Raw genomic sequence first — 12,521 nt, forward strand, 5'->3', positions numbered from 1 at the left:
CCTTACGAGCCTCACTCTCTTGGAAGAGTTGGCCTAAGGTGCTCACATATTTGGCTTCTCAGTTCAACGTATCCTTTTGAGCCATGACAAGCTCGGAATTCAGCTTGTTGTTGGCATCTCACTACTGTGCTAGATCCTTCTCAGCCTTGGTCAGGTTTGCCTCAGCCTTGGTCCGAGCAGCCTTGCTTGCGGAGAGTTTGTTGAGAAACTCTCACTCCTTGACTGCAAAGGCCTCAGCCTGCTCTTTTAGTCGCTCAAGCTCGGCCTGTAGGGACTTCCTTTCCTTCTGCGCCACCTTGGCTGTAATACCCACATTCAGAAATATGGTAGGGATTATTTTATAGTCACAGTGAATATATTTAACTAGTTTTATAGAGGAATTCCATAAAAGTTTCAATAGGGGCAAAATGGTCATTCCACACAGAATCACGTGTTCAAGTGAAAAGTGAGTATGATAAATGTAATGTATTAAGTGTGCTAGCCATGAGAATAGAGTGGTAGAAAGATTATGGAAAATACACGTGGTGTGATGCCGAGATAAATACGTGTTTGTAAAGCAATAGAAGGAAATTAAAGAATAAGGGTGAAATGGTCTTTTCACTCACAACTAGATGAAAAAGTGGGGAGTGAAAATGACCAAGAACATGTGTTAAATCCATTGAAAAGTGAGGGTATATCGGTAAATGCACATATGGCATAATTGGAATTATCATAAAAGTGCAAAGGCAAAATGGGAATATATATATATTTTATTAGTTATAAGGCTTCAATTGACAAAACCATAGCCATTGTCACCCTTGAGCATGCCACCTCTCATCCATTTTCTCTCAAGCTTCTTCATCAAATTTTAAAGAGAAATCATAGGGTTTAGCTTAATTTTTTTTGTAGATTTTCAGTCCTAAAGCATCCAAAGGTAAGATTCTAGCACAAAAGTGTGTATTTAAGCTTTAAAGTTTTGAATTCTTATGTTTTTACATGATTTAGGTCCAAGAGGAAAGGAATTTTAGCAAAGGAAGGTTGAATCATTAGTGTTGAAATTCAATGTAAGTAAACCCAATATAAGCTTTAATTTGAGTAGTATATGTGTAAGTTGATTCTTGAATGTTTGTGTATGATGTATGATGGAGAATAATGTGTAGAAGTTCAGCCAAGATGAGTAGTTATGTAGATGTGATGTTTTGGTTGAAATTTTGATGAAATTTTGATGAGTTGATGTTGGAAATTGGGAAGTGTTGAATCCGGCCAGATTTGAAGTTAAGTTTGGTGAGTTTTGCTCCAATTTTGGTGGATTTGGAGAGATGAGGAAGTGTGGCCAACGAAGTATTTGCATGTGCATGTGAATTGTTTGATGAAAATTCAAAGAGAAATGCATGCATGAGTTTGTTAAGTCTTGTTGAAGAAATTGTTTGAGAAAGGAGAGAATTGGAGTTGAAAGGTTATGTTAGGCTTAACCAAGTGTAAGTTTTAGTATTTAAGAGTGTAAGTTTTAGTATTTAAGAGTGCATTTTGTTATGCCAAAATTTAGAACAACACTTGGTTATGTTAGTTCAATGAAATGAATGGCCTTTAGTGCATGGTTCAAGTTGTTTGAACTTTTAGCATTAGTTTGAATGACATATTGTATTTAGTCATTGAATTATGAGTATTGAAATTTATGACTTTAGAAAAGTGATGGCAAAAATTGCATATTAAATTGTTGCAATAGTGTAGTATTGATGATAGTAAAAGATGGGTGATTATATTATAATATTACAATATGCCGCAATAAATTGTCAAGCTTGCATGCTTGAAATTAGAAAGATCATTCAAAGAATGGCTTGGCCAAATGAGTTTATTGTTGTTTCTTGTTTTGAGATTAGTTATAAACAATATGTAATAAATGATTTTATTGTATAAAGAATAGAAAAGCTTTCCCAAGTATAATTATCAAAGAAATAGAAGTTTAGTTTATATATTAAATACGTGACCATTTTAGAAATTGATTGGTATGAGTAGAGTTTTCATGCCTTATTATATATTACAAGCCATAGAATTTGCTAGAAAATCTTGATAATATTTTGTATTGACCAAAAGTTTAGTTAAGAATGTTAGAAAGAAATTAGAATTTAGCCAAAGTACAAATGTTATGCCATATGTTAGATTGAATTTACAATGATTAATATGACAATATAGATTAATGTATAGAATGTAGACAAAAGGCAAGAAGAAAGAAGGGCATGTATAACAATTGAAGTTGATGGTCATGTAAGAGAATACAAATTTATGGCATTAAGATTTGTATTTAGAAAGTTGTACAATACGTGTTTGTTACATTAGAAAATTATTAGAGAGTTGTTTACTGACATGGTTGTGTGACATATAAGTTTGAGAAAATCTAGTAACATAATTGGGCAAGTTAGTAGACTTAATACCTAAGTTGTGGCATAGCCTTTTTAAAGAAGAAATTAGATTGCCCAAAATGTAGAATTCATTCCCTAGTTGAATTGTGCCATATTAATACCTCACTAATAGAATTATAGAAGAGTAGAATTTGTGAGAGATAATGTACTTGTGTACGTGTACATTTTACATAGCATGATAGAATTGAAAAAAATACAGAATTATGTAGAACTTATAGAGTCGCGTACGTACACACGATGCATAGAATTCAAAAATAAAGAATAAAATAGAAAATGTTTAATTTAAGCGTGTTACTAGAATAGAACTTTGGGCTTTCCAGAAAAGTACATAAATAAAAGCCTTAGAATTAATAGAATACATGCCAGAGTCAAACACGTATTTTGAGATCATGCATAGACATCATATAAATGCATGACATAGCATAGCATATATTTCAGAAATTTTAAAATTATTGGAAAATGTTTAGCTAGTTATTTTGCAGATTTACAGAGCTTGTTTTCAGAGGGCTATTGAGATGGGGAACCTGTGAGCATTCGCTGCGTTAGCTAGTGGCGACACAGATGCATAAGTTTCCCACATGCGCGCCGCCATCAGTGAGCGGGCTCAAAATAGAAAATAGAATTGTACTGTCCGCTAGAATGCATGTGGATGAGGATTGTACCCAGAAAGAATTTCAGAATACGCTTACCCGACCAGGGTTCCAAATCCATGCCTCAGCCTAGTCCGATCGGCAAACCAGAACAGAAAACAGAAAGAATTTCAGAAAGAAAGAAAAATAGAATAAGAAATAGAAAACAGAAAGAATTTCAGAAAGAAAAATAGAATAAGAAATAGAAAACAGAAAGAATTTCAGAAAGAAAGAAAAATAGAATAAGAAATAGAAAACAGAAAGAATTTCAGAAAGAAAGGAAAAGAATTTCTGAAAGAATTAGAAAAGAATTTTCAGAAAGAATACAAACATGATCATTTGCATTAGACATTTTATGTGCATTGCATCTTATGCATTTATGCATAGATTAAATAGTTTATTTTATCATTACGTGTCTGACTAGCCAAGAAAAGAAAATATAAGCCCGTGAGAATAGAGCAAAAAAATAGAAGCCCATGGGAATAGCCAAGAAAAGAAAATAGAAGCCCATGAGAATAGAGAAAAAAAAAAAAATAGAAGCCCATGAGAATAGCCAAGAAAAGAAAATAAAAGCCCATGGGAATAGAAAAAAAATATAAGCCCATGAGAATAGCCAAGAAAAGAAAATAGGAACCCATGAGAATAGAGAAGAAAAGAAAATGGAAGCCTATGAGAATAGAAAAGAAATTAGAGATATACAAGAAAAGAACAGAAATTAGATGCATGCTAGAAAAGAACAGAAATTAGAAACATGGCAAATAGCAAGGAAACTTAGTGATTTGTTGAGTAGGGAAAGAAACATAAAGTTATAATCTAGTAGAGAAGAGAAATAAAATGATAAAGAATTGCACAACACTAGAAGGATTTAGAAAGATTTGAGAAAAATTAGAAGACTCCTAAGTAGTATGCTTGAGAATAACGAGAGAAAGCAAGCAGAAATTTAGAAGCAATACAGCAAAAACGAGGACAGCAGATGTAACACCCCACTTGAGGTACGTAGTTAAGATTTGATGAATGGCTTGAATGTTTATTGATTTATCCTCATTTGAGTTTGTATGTTGTTAATATTGTTCGGTTTATCCTTGGATGAAAAGGTGTCTTGGTTTGGTTGAGTGATTCCCTGAAAATTTGTAAGACTTGGCGATATATTAGGGTTACAGTCTTCACCGGGGCGAAGAATAATCGTCGCCGCGGTGATGAGGAGGTGCTACAACCCGTGTAGCTTCTGTGAGACTTCGCCGGGGCGAAGAAAATAGCTTCGCCGCGGCAAAGACCCAACTGAATGTTCCCCTTGAGTTTTTGAGATTTCTTTCTTTTGAGACTCAATGACCATTCTACCCCTTTTTAGCTGGAAAAGTGGGGAGTGAATTGTAAGGAAATTTCATGGAGAATAGTTTGATTGGGGTTGTGTTTGCAAAGAATGAAAGGTCTTAAATGGAATTTCAAAGAGAGAGTAAGGGTATTTTGGGAAAGAGTGGAGAAAAATATGTGATATTAAGGGTTAGCTTTAGAAACCCTTTCATTTTGTTTCTTCACCACCGCCTCTTTCATCCCTTATTTCTCTCAACTTTTCATTCAAGATTCCAAGGATCTTTGAAGAGCTTTTGACTAGAATTTGTTACAAGTTGATCCTAAGCACTAAAAGGTGAGAATCCTTACTCTAGAAGCAAATTTTTTTTTGTTGAAAGAGTGGGATCCTTATTAAGTTTTGTATTGAAGGTTAAGAGAAAGTGTCAAGCCATCAAGAGTAGAGAGGTTTAGTGGATTCTACTTGTGTCCAAGGTAAGTAAATTCACCTAAGTTGTGATTTACTTGATTGAATGATGTGTAGAGATTTTTAGATATATGCTTGATGCTTGAATTTCTATGTTTAAAATGAGTTGATGAATTCAAGGTTGTTATAAGAAAGAATTTCCACCATGAGAAGGGTGGATTGTGTTGTTAAAGTTGGGAAGAAGTGTGAATAGAATTAGAAGGATTTGAGAAGATTATTTGAAGTGTATTTTTCCTTGCAGGTTGTATGATGTTTTAAAAGAGTTGAACTCCTATTTTGGATGATTAAGAAAGAAGTATAATTAAAGTTAGAATAGAGTTTATGTATGCACACATGTTGTTTGATGAAATGTCTAAAAGAAGCATGAGTAGAAGTAGAGAACCTTACTTTATGCAACATAGCATATTTGCATGTCACGAATGCATATAAGAAAGATTTTAGGCATGAGCCATCCATATGCATATGTTTAGTTGAGTAATCACATGAGAAAGAAATATGAGAAATGAGAAAGAAACACTCTATGAATAGAGTTAAAGAAAAGAACCAATTCTCTTAAAGTAAAGAGAAAGAAAGAATTAGCGCTAGAGGATAAAATGATTATTAAGTGCTACAGAAAAGAAAAGAAAATAGGTTGTGCGACGGGGAACTCGTGAGTGTAGAGTTACCCTCATGTAAACCGTTATGAGAAAGAACGGTCTCCACCATGAGAGAGCGGAATGCATGTAAATCGCTATGAGAAAGAGCGATCTCCGCCATGAGAGAGCGGAATGCATGTGAACCGTTATGAGAAAGAACGGTCTCTGCCATGAGAGAGCGGAATGCATGTAAACCGCTATGAGAGAGAGAGCGGTCTCTGCCATGAGAAAGTGGAATGAGATTGAAAAAAAAAGAAAAGAAAAGAAAGAAAAAAATGAGAATTTGAATTAGAAAATTGATAAGAGTACAAAGAGAATTGATGAGTAATGCACGGGGATGATAGAGTAAGAGATTTTTTTTACTTACTAGGCATCTTTGTGCTCACTCCATTGTTTTCTTTGTTGTACAGGAAATAGGTGAGGACCTGGTCGGATGGACGTCGGCAAGCGGGGAGACTTGGCTGCACTGTCCACTGTTTTCGTTTTTGAGAGTCTTTGTACACATGATGTTTTGTTTTGTAAAGAAAGTAATTATTAAGTAAAGAAAAATTTTTGGGCCCAACTGTTGTGATAAATATGCTGTCTTTTTATTAATCTATATTATGATTTTGGTAGAAGAAAGTAGTTGTTACAGCAGAGTAACAGCATAGTTAGATTTGGTTTACTTACTAAGCATTTATAGCTCACCCCGTTGCTTTCTTTATTTTGTAGGTACTAGATTGTAATGGTTGCGAGACATCAAGTTGGCAAGAGGATTGCACACACTGTCTCAGTGAAGGAAGTAATGTGGATTTATATATGTGAGAAATAGTCATTGTGTAATAGTATGTTATAACTGGATTAAGGATAAAAAATTTAGATGAACACCCTTTTTTTAAGCTAACAATTCTCTAGATTCTCTCTATAAGATACTCAATGAATGCTTGCCTAGTGAGATATTACATTGGCCCTTACCAAGGCATCCTCCTTTAGCTTCTCTACTTCTTGCCATCCCACGTGATTACACTCCAAGTTGAGATAACTCTCATCAAGAAGGAGCTTGGTCGCTGTGGAAGCCTGAAAAGGAAGAAGCAATTAAGAAAAAGGAAAGAAAAATGCCTGTAAATAATGCAAGAGAGATGGTCTACCAATAACTTGGTGACATAGCTACAAAGGCGAGCAAGCTACTCGTGAGGAGCGGCGGCCATCAGTATCTCGTAGTTCCACACCAAAATGGTCTCCTTGGCCGTCAAGGCCCCAATGACTATATGCTCTGGGAGCTCGTCAATCCATTCATCAAGCTCGACCTAAGCCCCCTTGTTTGCCTTCCCTTTGTCGCGTAGTGGAGGCGAGCTTAACCTACTTTCGATAGGAATGACGACCTCGACTGCTGGAATAAACTTCTTCTTGACTGTGCTCTTGACCAAGATTTACTTCGGGCTACCAACATGCCCACCAGTCTTTTTTTACCGAGCCTCCCTGCTGCTCAGTAGCTTTCTATTTTCCTGAGCCTCCTTATTCCTTGGCTGATTTTTTCTTGCCCGACCGCTTCTGCTGCTCGAACACATTCTTCTTCTCCGCGCCTCCAGCTTGGTTAGAGATTTTCTTCGTTGAGCCCTTGGGGGCTTAGGGGTAACCTTTTGCCCGATTGCCTTGGAAGTGGTCATGGGCTTTTTCACACTTGGGCCCTTCCTAAGTTCGAAGACGGTACTGATGTAGACCCTCTAGGTGAATTACCCTAGGAACCTACGAACTCAATGGAATAGGAACAAGTTAGTTTGCTAGGAACGTGTTGAGGATGATCGAGTTAGAACCTTAAGGAAACTAAGGCCTTAAAACCCTAATTTTGAGACGCCACAAAGGTTGATCACTCTCTTTGATAAGTCGAGATTCAAGCATTCATTCAAGAACACAAGAAGGCAAGCAAATAGCTTTCTGAAAGTAAACTTCAATTGATAATAATATGTCCCCCAAAAATAACACGACTGCCCCTTTTTATGAGCACCAAACCCTAAAAAAGCCCTAACTAATTGAAAAGAATGGGTTAGGCTTAAGTAAAAGCGAATTGGGCCTAAATAAACCTTAAATAAATAAAAGACTAAAGAATCTAATGATAATTAAAACATAAAAAAATGCCTAAGATTAAAAAACGAAAATTAAGTCCTAAATTAATCTTCGCATCCAACTTGATCTTTCGAATCTACCCCTTGCATAAAAAGATAATAGATCATCCTTGGTAAAGCTTTGAAATCTTCAAATTTAGTCTTAGAGTCTTCTAGTACAGCCTCTTTGTATTGCACTTCCATGATCAAGCCTTGCAAAGCCTCTTTCATGCTCTTTGTCTTTGCCCTATTCATTGGACCGCCAATTCCTTGCAAAGGATCTTGGGAATATTTGGGAACATCAACTTGGTTAGCACCTCGATCTCCATTATTCCCCTCCTCTTCGAAAGGATTCGTCCTCAAATCACCTACATCAAACAAAGATAAATCAGCAACATTAAAAGTTGCACTAACATTACCATAGTCGCTAGGCAAATCTAGCTTGTAGGCATTATCATTGATCCGCTCTAAGACTTGGAAAGGTCCATCTCCTTTAGGCTGCAATTTTGATTTCCTTTATGTGGGAAACCTCTCCTTACGTATGTGCACCCAAACCCAATCTCCAGGTTGGAAGACAACCTTCAAACGCCCCTTATTGGCTTGCTTAGCATATTGCTCATTTTTCCTTTCAATGTTGGCCCGAACTTTGGCATGTAAATCCTTCACAAAATCTGCCTTTTTCTTACCATCAAGATTAGCATGCTCATTAGAAGGCAAAGGTAAAATATCCACAGGTGTTAAAGGATTAAAGCCATAAACAATTTCAAAAGGAGAAAATGAAGAAGTAGAATGAACAGTCCTATTATATGCAAACTCAATATGTGGCAAACATTTCTGCCACTGCCTTAAGTTCTTTTGAATGATAGCACGCAACAAAGTAGTGAGTGTCCTATTAACTACTTCAGTTTGACCATTCGTTTGAGGATGTGCAACAGTAGAGAATAACAGTTTGGTTCCTAATTTATTCCATAAAGTGTGCCAAAAATGACTTAGGAACTTAACATCTCTATCACTAACAATTGTCTTAGGCAACCCATGCAAATGAACCACTTCTTTAAAGAACAAATCAGCAATATGTGTTGCGTCGTTGGTTTTGGAACATGCAATAAAATGAGCCATTTTACTAAACCTATCAAAAACAACAAATATGTTATCCTTGCCACTTTGAGTCCTTGGTAATCCTAAAACAAAATCCATAGATATATCAATCCAAGATTGATTAGGTAAAGGTAAAGGGGTATACAAGCCATGCGGTCTAACTTTAGATTTTGCTTGCCTACATGTAATGCACTTATCACAAATAGATTGCACATCATGCTTCATATGAGGCTAATAAAAAGGCTCCCGTAATATATCTAAAGTCTTTAGAACACCAAAGTGACCCATCAAACCTCCCCCATGACTTTCCCTAACAAGCAACTCACGAATAGAACAAATAGGCACACATAGTTTATCTTTCTTGAATAGAAATCCTTCATGCCTATAAAAATCACCAAACGTACACTTATCACATGCATTCCAAACTCAGCTGAAATCAGAATCATTCGTATACAAATCTTTAAGCAATTCAAAACCAAGTAATTTAGTTTGCAATGAAGTAAGTAATACGTACCTCCTAGACAATGCATTAGCCACAACGTTTTCCTTCCCATGCTTGTATTTGATTACATAAGGAAACATTTCTATGAACTCCAACCACTTAGCATGTCTTTTATTAAGCTTACCTTGGGTCTTCAAGAACTTCAAGCTCTCATGATCGGAATGAATGATGAATTCCCTTGGCCATAAGTAATGCTGCCATGTTTGAAGAGTTCTCACTAACGCATAAAGCTCCTTGTCGTAAGTAGGATAATTCAACATTGCTCCACTTAGCTTTTCACTAAAATAAGCAATTGGTTTGGAATCCTTCATCAAAACAGCTCCTATTCCAATCCCGAATGCATCACATTCTATCTCAAAAGCTTTATCAAAGTTAGGCAAACACAACAAAGGTGCATTAGTTAACTTATCTTTCAAAGTTTTGAAAGCCCGGTCATGCACATCATCCCACTTAAAAATAACATTCTTTTTAACAAGTTCATTCAAAGGTGCAGCAATAGAACTAAAATCTTTAACAAACCTTCGATAAAAACTTGCTAAACCATGGAAACTTCTCACCTCGTTCGCGTTCTTAGGTGTAGGCCAGCCCTTTATCGCCCTTACCTTTTCTTCATCAACACTAATACCCTGGAAACTAACAACAAATCCAAGAAACACAATAGATTCCATGAAAAGCGTCCACTTCTTAAGATTAGCGTACAATTGATGCTCTCTCAACACCCTAAACACAACATGAAAGTGTTTCACATGTTCATCCAAATTTTTGCTATAAACTAAAATATCATCAAAGTAAACTACCACAAATTTTCCCCTGAAAGCATGTAAGACATGGTTCATTAACCTCACGAATGTACTAGTGTATTAGTTAAACTGAAAGACATTACTAACCATTCATACAATCCATATTTAGTTTTCAATGCAATTTTCCATTCATCTCCCTCTTTCATGCGAATCTGATAATAGCCATTCTTTAAATCAATTTTAGAAAACAATTGAGAGCCATGCAATTCATCAAGCATATTATCTAATCTGGGGATAGGATGTCTATACTTTACCGTTATCTTGTTAATAGCCCGGCAATCCACACACATGCGCCATGTTCCATCTTTCTTTAGGACTAAGAGGACAGGAACCGAACATGGGCTGAGACTCTCCCTTATAAAACCCTTTTGCAACAGCTAATCTACTTGCCTTTGTATCTCCTTCGTTTCATCGGGATTAGCTCTATAAGCAGGTCGATTTGGTATGGCAGAACCAGGCATGAAGTCTATTTGGTGCTCAATTCCTCTTAAAGGAGGTAATCCATGCGGAATCTCCTCAGGAAATAGGTCCTCAAATTCTTGCAATAAAGACACGACAACACTAGGCAAAGATGAGTTAAGGTTGTTAGTATAAAGATAAACATCCTTGTACATAAGTACAAGTACTTGTTGCCTTGCCATCATTACACTCTTAACCTCACGTTTTTCAACAAGTACACTCATTCTTTTATGTTTCTCTCCTTCTTGCTCACTTTTCTCTCCATTTTTTCTCTCGACCTCACTTGCTCTCTTTCTATTTTCCTCTTGCTCACACTTTTGCTTCTCTCTCATTTTGCACTCTCTTGCTATCTAATCTAGTCCTTATAAGCTTGCAAAGGTTTGAGAGGGGCTAGTACAACTTTTCAGTTGTTCATTACAAAAGAATAACAATTTTTGTACCCATCATGCGACACCCTCCTATCAAACTGCCATGGTCGGCCAAGTAATATATCACCAGCATACATCGGTGCCACATCACAAAGAACCTCATCCTCATACTTGCCAATTGAAAAAGGAACCTGAACTTGCTTGTTTACGTTCACTTCTCCACAGTTATTCAGCCATTGTAGCTTATACAGTTTAGGATGCTTCTCCCACTTCAAATTCAACTTTTCTACCAACAAAGTACTAGCAACATTAGTACAACTCCCACTATCAATAATCAACGTACATACCTTGTCCTTCACGTGGCATCTTGTGTGAAAAATATGCTTATGTTGCTCCTCATCTCCTTCATCCTTAGGCTGTATACTTAGGGCTCTCCTTGTAACAAGTAAATCACCATGCACAGGTTCTTCCACTTCAACATTAGAACAATCCTCTAATGGTGGCATCTCATAGTCACTTGAGCTAGCACTTTCGACTTCTCCATTTGCCTGTAAAACCATAACCTTTTTGTTTGGGCATTCAGAAGCAATATGTTCGAATCCTTGACACCTAAAACACTTAATATCACGTGACTTAGTAAGAGTTTTTGTTTTAGGTTTACCTTTAGCAACAGCAACCAAATTCTGTGACTTTGCTTCTTCTTTTGTTCTAAAGGCAACTTTGTTGTCTTTCCAATTTGATCTCCACAGAGAGCTAGATGATGAACCAGATCTGAACCTCTTGGACTTGATTTTCTTCTCCACTTTAACGGCTTTGTGCAATAGCTCCTCCATCTCTACATAATGTTGCAACTCAACCACGTCAGCAATCTCCTTGTTCAATGTGGCAATGAATCTAGCCATTGTTGCTTCTCTGTCTTCCTCTATGTTTGCTCTAATCATGGCGATTTCCATCTCCTTATAATAATCCTCTACACTCATGGATCCTTGAAACAGCCCTTGCAACTTCCTATACAAATCTCTATAGTAATGGCTCGGTATAAATCTCTTGCGCATCACTAACTTCATCTCTTCCCATGACCGAATTGGCCTCTCACCATTCCTGCACCTATTGATCACCAATTGATCCCACCATATACCTACATTATCTGTAAACTCCACGGATTCTAGCTTTACTTTCTTCTCCTTAGAGTAATTATGACAATCAAATACGTGCTCAACCTTTCTTTCCCACTCCAAGTATAGCTCAGGATCATTCTTTCCTTGAAAAGTCAGAATTGCCATCTTTATACTGCCTATATTGTTATCTCCTTTGGAGTCAACCTTCTTGGCCCGTTTATAACTTGTTTTCTCCACTTCGAAATCAGCTTCGTCTTCTTCATCGAACTCATGTCTTCTATGTGATTTAGAAGCGGAAGAGGACTCCAAATCATTCAATCTCGCATTCAGCAAATTAAATTGGTCATTAACAGCCTTGATGAAGAATTTCATGTCGACCTCTTGTGGTTCTCTTCTTCCTTATTCATGGTTTCAACCTGTAAAATTAAATTAAATAAAAGGTGTTGTTCCTCACTCACCTCCATGTGTTTGCACTCAAATCAGATGTTATCACTCGTGTTTCACACTATTTTGGCTTTTTCTTGATGACGATCTCTCTTGCCTTTTACCACCAAAGCCAAGCCAACCCCCTTTATGTTTAACAGAATCAAAGAATTCACAAATTTCAAGAAGCAACCAGTTAGATGGTGACAATCTAAAAAATTAGAACTTTAAAACT

General features: G+C 36.5%; 1 protein-coding gene across 1 annotated transcript; it reads right to left on the reverse strand.

Moving 5' to 3' along the window:
- Window positions 1-6,364: 6,364 nt before the first annotated feature.
- Window positions 6,365-12,235, reverse strand: LOC116145648. Its single transcript, XM_031431104.1, is given in 6 exon segments — window positions 6,365-6,493; window positions 7,825-8,072; window positions 8,226-8,998; window positions 9,131-9,764; window positions 10,211-10,459; window positions 10,834-12,235. Coding segments are annotated over 6 exon segments (3,435 nt in total).
- Window positions 12,236-12,521: the final 286 nt, after the last annotated feature.

This window comes from Pistacia vera, unplaced genomic scaffold (genome assembly GCF_008641045.1).
Source record: "Pistacia vera cultivar Batoury unplaced genomic scaffold, PisVer_v2 Contig464, whole genome shotgun sequence".
NCBI classification, from domain to species: domain Eukaryota; kingdom Viridiplantae; phylum Streptophyta; class Magnoliopsida; order Sapindales; family Anacardiaceae; genus Pistacia; species Pistacia vera.